Below are 13,554 nucleotides of genomic sequence, written 5' to 3'. Positions count from 1 at the left end.
TTTCCTTTTTATTTGATTCTGCCTGTGGATTTTATTTCGACATTTTCTGATACTCGAATATTACAATAATTTAAGTTGAAATGAATCTATCCTTGCTTCCGCTGTGCATTATAATTTGTGTTGTTTGACTATGATGATATCGACTACGTCACGTTAATCCCCCACCAGGCCCACCGGTGACACGTGGAAATTAGGGGTGTGACAGGTTGGTATCAGAGCTAACACTGAGTGAATTAAACACTAGCTTTTTGTGTTTAGTCTCAGTGCATGAATTGCACATTCTTCGAATTCTGAGTCTAGACAAAGAACATAGGACAAACTCTGTTTTGTTTTATTTTTGGGTCTTATTATTATATGTTGTTGTTGTTAGCTAAAACTTGTATGCAGGTCAACATGCCACCAAGATTTCTTCGCGGTCGAGGCAAAGGACCAGTCACGGGTCACGATCATGAAGCCGGGCCTTCGCACCGGCGTACCCCATCCATTACCATGAGCACTAGTCCACAAGAGCCGTGGAGGCTCTATGTTGAACCCGGGAGACGGTCAGTTCCCTCAGCTCTTCACCTTCTTACCAGCACTCCTTTGGGCCCCAATCGGAAAATGAGCCCAACGAACAACCACCCTCTTTCATACCTTTGCAGAGATCCAACTCTCACCACTCCTTTGGTGACCCAACCCCAGTTTTCCAAAGTCGATTCAACCCGGCCAGCATTTTTCCAGAACCCGGGGGTTTTAACCCACTCGGACCGGAAGACCACTTCTCTGGGGAAAATGACATGGACGAGGATACTGATCCAGTGGAGCCTGCTACAGGAACGCCGAACCACCCCCATCGAAATCTCGGATGGGTCATCTTTCCACGGATCACCGTACCGCGGTCCGGATTGTTATCAAGAGAGGTTCAAGCAGTGGGACTGGTACTTCACGCCCTCTGAGCACTCGTCCCCGTATCAGCAACAACAGCAGCAAGATCCTTCTGAGGATCAACGATTTGTGGCAGTCACTCTGCCACCACCACCACCAGTGGAACAACAGCCGCCTCCGGAGCCACCGAGGCGGAGGAGGTCGAACGCACGGATGTCCGTGCAAGGGGGTGTCCGCATCAGCACACCCCAACCATCAAGTGGCAGCCATTATCCGCCACTTCAGGAGGAAGAGGAAGAACCACAAATGGGGGGTCCATCAAACCCCATACCAGAAGTCAACTCAGTGCCTGTGGCACCTCCGTCGGGTTTTGACAACCCAATCCCTGCTTATGCCAGTTCCGCGGCATACAACGCATTTGAAATGCCGGGCCACAACAGCTTTAACTATGCCAACGTGGACCCATATCAGGAGGCTTGGGATTACAACGCTCGACACCCTGAAGGGCCCTATGGTGGTCCTTGGACTACCGGGTACCCTCCATATGTGTTCCAGCAGCCACCACCTCCTCAGCCGTTGTACCAGCCGCTGCAGCCACAGCTTATTCCGCCAGAGCGTCAGCAGGAGGTCCTTAAGAGACTGGACCGTTGTGAACGGGAAATCCAAACTGAGCGCAGACACAACAGAGGTTTCTTCAAAGGACTATCAGATTTGATCAAAGGAAAGTCCAAATGGAGGGACCATTGAAGATCTTAGTATTTTAGTTATAATCAGTCCCTGCGTGGACTTGTTGTTTCTGTATTCAGCTCCTGCGCGAGCTTGTCTTTTGTATTCTGCCCATGCGTGGGTATGTCTTTCAGTTGACCCCTGCGTGGGTTGTTGTTTGTTAGAGTGTTTATTTGTTTGTTATGTTTCGCCCCTGCGTGGGCATGTTGTTGTAGAAGTCCCGTATAGGGCAAGTATTGTACTGTTGAATCTTTATCTAGTGAAATATTGCATTTAAAATTTTCATGATTTTTGTTATAAATAAGTATATGAATAAACTTAAAATAAAAAGGTAAAATGAGAATAACATTTCCTAAATTAAAGAAGACCTACCATTAATATAAAATGGCAAAAATCTAAAAAGGGACAAGACCTAGCCACATGTCATTTTAAGACAAGGCCAAGATGGTATCTCCATAATTAGATTCAGGTCCATAATTAACGTCTCAACTTAGGATTGATCTGCGTTATAAAGAGAATCTAAGGGGTAAGACCTAGCCACGTGTCGTCGCAGACATGGCCAAGATGGTAGAACCTGTCTAGAAGATTCCAAATTCTGTTAACATCTGTAAGTATGTTAACATACTGGGCAAATTGTGACACAGTAAAAGTCACATAAGCCATCATTGAAAATTGGGTTAATTTAAAAATTCCTTGTAAGTAAATGTCTATTCCTTGAGAATGAAGTGCCTACGGGTAATAATTAATGTTCTAGGGACTAAGAGACAGTTTGAGTCTGCAACTCACTGTCTAGAATATGGTAATGAACTGTGATTCAGACCCTAATACCTTGATTCTGTAAGAATCCGGGTTATAAACTAACACTGTCCTTGTGACTAAGTTATATGTTAATTCTTAACTATAATATAGGATTACAATACAGATCCTGAATTAATATTTGATTAATAAATTAACCTGCAATGGCTATTTAAATCCATGGTTAATAAAATACATAAAATACTGTATTAGCTATTAAATAAAACCTTGCCCATTATTGTTTATATGTAGCAATTGAAGCTACATGGCGGGGTCGGATGAAGTGAATAGTCGTCCGGTGGAAAACCACGATAACGCAAAGATACAGTTAACTGGCGCGGAGTTGAAAGCGCTTGTGGATGATGCGGTTACTAAGGCATTAGAAAGACAGTACAGTGAGTACAGCGGGACCCATAGTAGAACCTTGTCTACACCGCATAATAAGTCTAAGACTCATTCGGAGGCTCACAGCAAGCCACCTTCTGTCCAACCCAAGTCTAAAAAGGAGGAATCTAAGAAGGAGGATGATAGACATTCTTCGAATGAGAATGGTGATCATTCCAAGAAGATCGTGCTTTATGATGCCCCACGTGCCAAGGGTTGCACGTATAAATACTTTGTGTCTTGTAAACCCCGGGATTTCACTGGGGAAAAGGGGGCAGTGGACAGTATGACTTGGCTTGATGAAATGGAGACAGTAGTGGATATAAGTGGCTGTGCTGAAAGAGATATTGTGAAGTTTGTGACACAATCCTTCAAAGGTGATGCACTTCAATGGTGGAAGTCGCTGATTCAAGCCACCGGGAAGATACCGCTTTACAACATGACTTGGGAACAATTTGTTGCCCTAATAAAGGAGAATTACTGTCCCCAACACGAGGTGGAAAGGATAGAATCTGATTTTCTGTCCTTAGTCATGAAGAACCTGGACTGCCAGGCGTACCTCACAACCTTCAACACTTTGTCAAGGCTAGTTCCCTATCTTGTAACTCCTGAACCAAAGAGGATAGCCCGTTTTATTGGGGGTCTGGCCCCAGAAATTAAAGCGAGCGTCAAGGCCTCTCGGCCCACTACGTTTCGATCAGTAGCTGATATATCTCTGTCCCTTACGCAAGACGCAGTTAGACAGAGATCCCTGCGAGCTGCAGATGCCGAGAAACGGAAACGCGAAGATGATGGTTCGCGACGCTCAGATAAAAAGCGAAAGGGCAATGACGACCACAAGAAGGGGTCGGGATCCAGGAAGGGGGATCAGCAGTCGAGTGAAAAGCCTAGGTGCAAAGTTTGTAAGAAGCACCATTTCGGGAAATGCAGGCAGGAGTCTAGATCCCAATCTCAGCAGAAACTATGTGGGATTTGCAAGTCCCCGCATCATAAGGCATTAGATTGCAAGAAACTTAAGGATGCCACCTGCTACAATTGTAATGAGAAGGGACATATTAGACCCAACTGCCCGAAACTTGCCAAGAAAACGGAGGAGGGAAAGAAGACTAATGCAAGAGTCTTCCGCATGGATGTAAAGGAAGCTATTCAGGATGATAATGTCATAACAGGTACTTTTCTCATTAATGATGTCTACGCAAGGGTATTGTTTGACTCTGGGGCGGATAGATCCTTTGTAGATAATAAGTTCTGTGAACTGTTGAAATTACCTGTTAAAGTTTTAAGTATGAAATATGAAGTGGAATTAGCTGATGGAACAATAGAAACAGTTTCGACTGTATTAGATGGATGTGTCCTATCTATTAGGAACCACTCTTTTCCTTTGTCCTTGTTACCCTTTAAGCTAGCAGGCTTTAATGTAGTAATAGGAATGGATTGGTTATCGCGTAACCAAGCCCAGATAATGTGCAACAAGAAGCAGGTAGTAATCAAGACCCCATCTGGTGATCCACTCACTATTCAGGGAGATACTCAACACGGAATACCAGAGCATGTGGCCATGCTTAAGGCATCCGGATGCACGAGTAAGGGTTGTGTCATTTATATGGCACAAGTAACCATTGACGAGAAGAAGCCCAGGATCGAAGACATACCAGTCATTTCTGAATATCCTGAGGTTTTTCCCGAGGAACTACCTGGTTTGCCACTAGATAGGCAGGTGGAATTCAAGATTGACATCATCCCCGGAGCTGCACCAGTAGCCAGAGCACCATATAGATTAGCACCAACAGAGATGAAGGAGTTAAGGACACAGCTAGATGATTTACTAGCTAAAGGTTTTATTAGACCTAGTTCATCTCCATGGGGAGCGCCAATTCTGTTTGTTAAAAAGAAGGATGGATCAATGCGTCTATGCATTGATTACCGTGAGCTAAACAAGGTTACTATCAAGAACCGATATCCTTTGCCTAGAATCGATGATCTATTCGACCAGCTACAGGGAGCGAGTTAGTTTTCTAAGATAGATCTTAGGTTAGGCTATCATCAATTGAAGGTTAAGGAGGAGGATGTACATAAGACCGCGTTTAGGACTCGTTATGGTCACTACGAGTTCCTAGTGATGCCTTTTGGGCTCACTAACGCACCTGCCGCATTCATGGATCTCATGAATCGCGTATGCAAGCCTTATGTGGATAAATTTGTCATCATCTTCATTGACGACATCCTCATCTACTCAAAGAACCAAGCTGACCATGAGAGGCATCTTCGATGCATTCTTTAGCTGCTCCATCAAGAGAAGCTCTATGCCAAGTTTTCAAAATGTGAATTTTGGCTTCGCGAAGTCCAGTTCCTTGGACACGTTGTGAGTGAGCGTGGAATTCAAGTGGATCCCGCAAAGATAGAAGCTATCATGAACTGGCAGGAGCCCAAGACACCTTCAGAAATTCGTAGCTTCCTAGGTTTGGCTGGATATTATAGGCGTTTTATTGAAAACTTCTCAAGAATTGTTGTACCCTTGACGTCGTTAACACATAAGAACATTAAGTTTAATTGGGGGCCTAAGCAGCAAGAATCTTTTGATATCTTGAAGCAGAAGTTAAGTAACGCACCAGTGCTAACTCTACCTGAAGGCATTGAAGAATTTGTGGTGTATTGTGATGCATCACACACCGGAATGGGTTGTGTGTTAATGCAAAAGGGCAAGGTCATAGCCTACGCTTCACGTTAATTAAAGGTGCACGAGAAGAATTACACCACCCATGACTTGGAGTTGGGTGCCGTTGTATTTGCACTAAAGCTTTGGAGGCATTATTTGTATGGGACGAAGTGTGTAATCTATTCCGACCATAAGAGCCTTCAACACCTGTTCAATCAGAAGGATTTGAACATGAGGCAGCGACGATGGATGGAAACCTTGAACGATTATGATTGTGAAATAAGATACCATCCAGGCAAGGCCAATGTAGTCGCAGATGCTTTGAGCAGGAAGGAAAGGGTGAAGCCGATAAGGATCAATGCCAAGAGCATTGAAATTAAGAGTAGTTTGAATGAAAGGTTGTTAGCTGCACAAAAGGAAGCTGTGTTGGAAGCTAACTATCCTGAGGAGAAATTAGGAGTAACTGAAGAACAGTTGTCCTACGACAAAGGCGGAATGTTGAGATTAAATGGACGAATATGGGTTCCTGTATATGGAGGACTTCGTGATGTTATCCTCAAGGAAGCCCACAGTTCCAAGTATTCCGTCCATCCTGGAGCTGATAAGATGTACCAGAATTTAAAAGCGAATTATTGGTGGATAGGCTTGAAAAAGTCTATAGCTGCTTATGTAGCTAAATGCTTGACGTGTGCTAAAGTCAAAGCTGAACATCAGAAGCCGTCAGGTTTACTGCAACAGCCTGAAATTCCCACTTGGAAATGGGAAGTGGTGACGATGGACTTCATCACCAAATTGCCTAAGACGCCGAAGGGAAATGATACTATATGGGTCATAGTTGATAGACTGACTAAGTCAGCACATTTCCTGCCCATTAAAGAGACCTTCAGCTCTGACATGCTAGCCCAATTGTACGTAGATAAGATTGTGGCCTTGCATGGCGTACCAGTATCTATTATCTCAGATCGGGATACTAGATACACATCTCATTTCTGGAAGAGTTTCCAACAGTCTCTGGGCACTCAATTGAATTTCAGTACGGCTTACCATCCTCAGACTGATGGGCAGAGTGAGCGTACCATTCAAACATTGGAAGATATGCTGCGTGCATGTGTAATTGATCTAGGAGGAAGTTGGGACAGACATTTACCGTTGGTCGAGTTCTCCTATAATAATAGCTACCATACTAGCATTAAGGTTGCGCCTTTTGAGGCACTATATGGTAGAAAGTGTAGAACGCCCATTTGCTGGGCAGAAGTGGGAGATACGCAATTATCAGGTCCTGACTTAGTCTTCGAGACGACGGACAAGATTGTCCAAATTCGCGACTGCTAGAAAGCTGCTCGAGATAGGCAAAAGAGCTATGCGGATGAAAGGCGAAAGCCTCTCAAGTTTGAGGTTGGCGATAAAGTTTTGCTCAAAGTATCACCTTGGAAAGGGGTGATGCGATTTGGCAAGAAAGGTAAGTTAAGCCCAAGGTATATAGGACCATTCGAAATCATCGAATGTGTAGGATCAGTGGCTTATAAGTTAAACTTACCTGAGGAGCTCGATGGTATTCATAATGTATTTCACGTCTGCAATCTGAAGAAATGTCTAGCTGACGAGTCGCTAGTCATACCACACACGGATGTGCATATAGACGAGAGCCTAACATTTGTGGAAAAACCTGCGTCGATTGAGGATCGAAAGGTAAAGAAGCTTCGAAGAAAGCTTGTACCTATTGTCAAGGTAAAGTGGGACGCCCGCAGAGGTCCTGAATACACGTGGGAGCTAGAATCCACAATGAAAGAGAAATACCCTCATCTGTTTCCCTAAACCTCGAGGTCGACATTTCTTTTAAGGGGGTGAGGATGTAACACCTCGAAAATTCCTGTCCATTGAAATAAAGACACGTGTCATGAGAGACAGACGTGTCAGGAAAACCGGATCAGATAAAAAGATGTACGGTAGGATTTTAGTAAAAAAAAAGGCGTTATGTTATTAAAATACCTCTGAACGGCCCAAGGGCGACATGTTATTAAATCACCTCTGAGCGACCCAAATTTTTATAAATCCCAAGATCCTTAAACCGTTAGATAAACATCTTATAGAATAACCGGTTGTTTCCAAATAAATAAAGTTCCATCTTCTATATGGACTTCGGATTTGACAGGATTATTACTAATGGAAATGCTGAATAAAATCCTTGTAAAAGGGAATCAAAGATAGTTAATTAAATTGTCCAACTAATATGAAAATCCAAGACTTGTTCTTGGTAATTCCGTCAAATTAAGCATGCCATAAGAATCCAAGGTATCAATGTTCATGCAAGCATGCAAAACCTGTGATGGTGGACCCTACACCGCAGTAAAAGCCTGATGTTTCGGCACTTCAAAGTTGCATGGTCAAGACTTAGAAGTTTTAAAATTTTTGTCCTCTGACCATCGGTTACGGACCGCAAGGCCCCTGGCTTACAGTCCGTAAGGAGGGTACCTGGGCATTTTCAGCAAAGGTCGGTTACGGACCGTAGCCATTTTAGCATACGGTCCGCAAGAGGTGCTTACGGACCACAAGGCCTTACGCTTACGGTCTGTAAGGCTGTCGCTGGCAGCAGATTTTGGACAACTGCCTGTTCAGCCCGTTACACCGACATAAAAGGATGGTTTTTGAAATCAGGGGCTTGCTAGGCAGTATTTAGCCCTCTAGGGACACCTGGGATGATCCCCCAACCTTTGTAGAGTTGCTTGTCTCAATCTTGGACCATTTAGTTCACTATATAAGGGCATGAGGTGGTGACCATTTCATTTGCTCATTTGAAACATTGGTTCAAGACTTCTCTGGAGCTTCCCTGGACAGCAACCAACTTTCATTAGGTCCCTAATCCTTCTTAGGACTCTTGTAAGTGCCCTTAACCTCCCTTAATCCATTTTAGATTAGTTAATTAGCTAAAAGTCAAACCGTCGTAATTAAGGTTTGACTTCGTGATTAATTAAAATGTGCTCTGTCAAATCACGAATTAAAGATACCTTTAAGTAGGTAATTATGTGGGTAACAAACCCATAAAAGGGTATTTCCAGATTCCCACTCTAACTAGGTTAATTGTCGAGTTAAAGCTTGTTATAAAAAGTCAACAGAAAGGTTATTTGCGAATTAATACATAATTAGCAATGTAGGATGCATGCAACCTGTTTGATCATTAAAATAACTTGGTAATTAATGTAAGAACATGTTCCAACATGTTCAACTCGACAATTTTCAGTTTAGGCTCGGTTTGGAACCGAAAGTCGCAAAGTTTGACTTCTGCTTTGACTTTCAGTTCTGACCCGTTTTAGCCAAGATTAGGATTGCCTTAGAGCTTCTTTTGAACCTATTTACATGTTAGTATAACTCTCTGAGATTATACAACTTGGTTCGTTAGAAATCCTATTCACATGCATGTTTCCGTTAATCGCTTATATGTTGACCATTATGCCCATTTGACCTTAAAACGTGATTTTTGAAAATGTAAAAGGGTAAGCACCTTAGCTACTGATTTATAAACTTGCACCCAAAATTTGAAGTCAGTTTGAGGTCTAGATTAAGAGTTATGCTCAATAGCGTAATTAAGAGCTTCTTTACTAATTAAACGGCGTAAATTATGTATAGCCTATCAAAACCCAAATTTTTATACCAAACTTTTTACCCACTGTTATAAAATAATATTTTGGGATTTTTGGTGATTTTTATTTATTTTTAGGCTAAGCATAACTTAGTGTTCTAAGATTATTTCGGTTTATGCCGGTTTTGCCCTTTTTAGCCATAAAATGAGTTTTACAAATCCTTTTGACCTCAAACCAATTTCTACTGATTTGTTATGATAAATAAATTATTTTGAGCCTTCTGGAATGTTAAAAATATCAGCTTTTTACAGAAAACCCGGAAATGGCTCCAAATCGCCTTTTAGGCATTTTTAACGCATAAGTGTGCACTAGAGCCTTATTAAGCTTAAAGGATTGAACCTACTGATATGATCAGTGAAATTTTATATTTTAAACAGTAGGCAAACGTTTTGAACTCAGAATTCCAGAATTGACCTTTTAGGCACATGTGAAATTACCAAAATGCCCCTACGGTGCATAGTAAGGTTAAAGATAATAAATTTCACATAAATTTGATACCCTACTGTTATAACTTAGTAAATTAAGTATATTTACTAATATATTCAGACCTGTAACTCAGGTTATCATTTTAACCCTTTTTCACCTTATAAAATGACCAAAACGCCCTTATGAGGCATAGTTTTGGTTTAAAATCATTTTGGGGCATAATGGAAGGTATCATTCTGATATCACAACATATTTTAAGCATATTGACTTCAGAAACTTGTATTTGACTCTTATGGTTACTCGTTACGCATTATACGCATTCGGATCGGCTTATGTGACTAGTTTGGCCATTTTTGCCGAAACGGGTCAAACCATATCTTTTTGGTCTCAAAATCCAGAATGTGATTATGTTACCCATATAAAACAAGTGTGCAAGCTTGTTGGGACAAAACCACATTCTAAAACGGTCTTCGCCTTACTGTGCGTTTAAAACCGTAATCTTTATATAAAACTAACCGGTCTAAGCTTAAGACCCGTTAGGATTCTAATAGGTTATTAAAACCTTAATTTCCAGATCTAGGAGCCCAGTAAAAGCTACGTGCACTCGTTATATTTGGTTTATACTTTGCTCAGGTAAATACGTTTAACTTATTTTCCCTATACGGGCTTGGGGTACGGTATATAAAATACCGCTTGGTCGGGGAATTGACCTTAACCGGTCTTGGTTATGTGCAGTCAAATTAACCCGTTTGAAAATGCTGTTTTGTTTGTTTAACGCCTTTGGGGGCTTAATGACCATGTCCCGGATATCCTTGGCATCATTCAAAGAATGGCCACGACCTTAGCACTCGGGTGTAGGCGTACACCCGTAGTGTTGTACAACATGTATAATCGTCGGTACGAGAGAAGTCTCGCGGCGGAATTATATTAAGTGGTGTGTCTATTAATCTTTAACCCGGCATGACCCGGGCTACCGAACGCAGAACGAACATGTAATTCTTTTACAAGATTATTAAGCAAATAATTATCCCAAGTTATAAAAAGTTTTATGCCACGAGCATTTAAATCAATTTTAAACATTTTCAAAATGAGTCAGTTAAATTGTATTTACCAGTGTAAACTGACGTATTTTCCAAAAAGACTAAGTGCAGGTACTACGCGTAATAGGCTGGTCACTCCTTAAGCATCCATAGAAGTCTCGCAAACTTAGGATGCATGAAGTCTGTTGAAATGAAGTTTCCTTTTTATTTGATTCTGCATGTGGATTTTATTTCGACATTTTGTGATACTCGAATATTACAATAATTTAAGTTGAAATGAATCTATCCTTGCTTCCGCTGTGCATTATAATTTGTGTTGTTTGACTATGATGATATCGACTACGTCACGTTAATCCCCCACCGGGCCCACCGGTGACACGTGGAAATTAGGGGTGTGACAAGCAACAAGGTAATCTGGATGGATACGTAGGATACGATGCTGAGAATGCACCTGTTGATTAACCATATTATACTCGACGCAGTAATCGTATCCGGGTAACGGATATGGGGGTGAAGTTTCTTACGTGCAACAAGATAGTTCGGATAGATACGGAGGATACGGTGGATACGGATGATACGGTGGATACGGTTATGAGCCTCGTAACACACCATTGTATGATGATTATCAACCATCTACCCCGGGCAATCCGTTTCAAATACAGGAGGTATCACATTAATATTTGTATTATTCTTATAATAATTATTATTATTGTTAAAAATATATTGTTATGGTTATTATTAATATTATTGTTAAAATTATATTGTTATTGTTATTAATAATATTTGTATTTTTGTTATAGTTCTTAATATTATGATAATTACTATTGTTGTTAAAATTATTATAATTATTATTATTGTTAAAATTATATAACTATTGTCCATATTATAATTATTATTATTATTATTATTGTTAAATTTATTATAATTATTATTATTGTTAAAATGATATTGTTACTGTCATTATTATTATTATTATTATTATTATTATTATTATTATTATTATTATTATTATTATTATTATTATTATTATTATTATTATTATTATTATTATTATTATTATTAATATTGTTATTATTGTTACTATTATTGTTATTATTATTATTGTTATTAATGATAATATTATTATTATTGTTGTTGTTATTATTGTTAATATTGTATTATTGTTAAAATACGTATTATTGTTAATTAATTATTAATATTATTATTGTTAATAACATAACTGTTTTTTAGTGTTTCGTGTCTATAACTGATTTGAAGAATTGGGTACAAAGCAACTGGAAAGGAGAATGGTTACGTAATTGTTACCCGCCGATCGAAAAATATTGGTGGTAGTACGGGGATGGTATGGCTTGTGTGCGACCATAGTGGTGAGCACCGTAGTAAAGCAAAAGTTAGGAAAGTTGGTAGCAAAAAAATTGGTTGCCCATTTTCATTACTCGCTATCCGGGACGTGACGAATGACACGTGGGAGTTAAAAGTGGACAACGTGATCTTAGTTTCGATGCTCGTTAGGGACCTACACGCCTTACGGTTCGACTTCGACTAAATAATTAAAAAGATTATATTTTAACGACGATCTTAGTTTCGACGCTCGTTAGGGACCTACGCGCCTTACGGTTCGACTTGGACTAAATAATAAAAAAACTATATTTTAACGTCGATCTTAGTTTCGACGCTCGTTAGAGACCTACACGCCTTACGGACGACGTCGACTAAACAACAAAACTTATATATTTTAACGACGAACTTAGTTTCGACGCTCGTTAGGGACCTACGCGCCTTACGGTTCGACTTGGACTAAATAATAAAAAAATATATTTTAACGACGATCTTAATTTCGACGCTCGTTAGGGACGTACGCGGTCGAAATCCGTAACGAGTCAAAAATATATAATCTTTTTATTATTTAGTCGAAGTCGTCCGTTATGAGCGTAGGTCCATTACGCGCGTCGAAATCTGTAAAGTCAAAAGTATATTGTTTTCTTATTATTTAATCGATGTCGTCTAATTATTATTTACTGACTGGTTTCCTTTTGTGTGCAGGTATTTTCACAAGATGATATCCACTTCCATCACCGCCCGAAACAAGAGCCGCCGAGCCGGGAGTGGTGTACGAGCGGTGACTTGTTTTTCTTATATTGCCTCTTGTACAAGAGGTTGTGCGCTCTCGCACACGGGTTGGCGCAGTACTTCACCTCCGCGCATCATCGACAGGAGCACGGATTATTATACGGCGGCGCCTACGTCACTGTGATAGCCCTTTCGTTGGGCTATCACCCGGAGACTGACCACCCGAGTGTAGGCAAGACGATACAGCCAAAGCGGATGGGGATGAACACGATATCGGGAATGCACGTTACCAAAAAAATTTCCATGCGGGAAGCGGTTTAAGGGTGCGGATGGCCAGCCTTACGTGCCTATGCAGCTACCGGCACAGTTCGAGCTGGTATATCCCCCACGCGATCCGGAGGTGCTAGAGGAGCATGAGCCGGACATGTACATTTCGGAGCCACCACAGCCGCGTGGTCCACCCGGGGCGCCTCAGTTCCCACGACATGTTTGGCCCGATTTTGCCCCCTCATATGCGGGGTATCAGCGGCTACGTCGCGACGTTGACAGGATGAACTATATGATGGAGTGGGTGGTTGCGGAGCTGCAGGAGCGCCGACAGCGTGAAGGGTTACCTCCACGACACTTTGTTCCGGCTGCGGAATGGCATCAGCAGGAGGAGGAGGAGCAGCAGCAGCAGCACCAGGATCCGCTGCCATAGTATTATATCTTTTGTTATGTATGTACAAACTTTTGTTGTATATATCAAACTTTTGTTGTATATATAAAACTTTTGCTGTAACGGTGTAACATATTCGAACAGTACCCAGGTATTTCAAATTATTTAACGCTATAATATTTTAACGTTATAGTATTCGAACCGCACGGTATAGTATTCAAACAGTATAATATATTCGGACCGTACACGATTATTTAAAAATAATTAACGGTATAATATTTAAATGTTTATAGTGTT

The 13,554-nt window shown here is 41.0% G+C and overlaps 1 protein-coding gene across 1 annotated transcript; it reads right to left on the bottom strand.

Annotated features, from left to right (window-relative positions):
• Window positions 1-12,946: 12,946 nt before the first annotated feature.
• On the bottom strand, window positions 12,947-13,297 carry LOC110924245 (predicted GPI-anchored protein 58). Its single transcript, XM_022168275.1, has one exon. The coding sequence runs from the start codon at window positions 13,295-13,297 to the stop codon at window positions 12,947-12,949; it is 351 nt and encodes a 116-aa protein (XP_022023967.1).
• Window positions 13,298-13,554: the final 257 nt, after the last annotated feature.

Source organism: Helianthus annuus, chromosome 17, assembly GCF_002127325.2.
Source record: "Helianthus annuus cultivar XRQ/B chromosome 17, HanXRQr2.0-SUNRISE, whole genome shotgun sequence".
Lineage (NCBI taxonomy): Eukaryota > Viridiplantae > Streptophyta > Magnoliopsida > Asterales > Asteraceae > Helianthus > Helianthus annuus.
The sequence above is the reverse complement of the archived record's forward strand: the minus strand, read 5'-3'. Positions and strand labels throughout refer to the sequence as shown.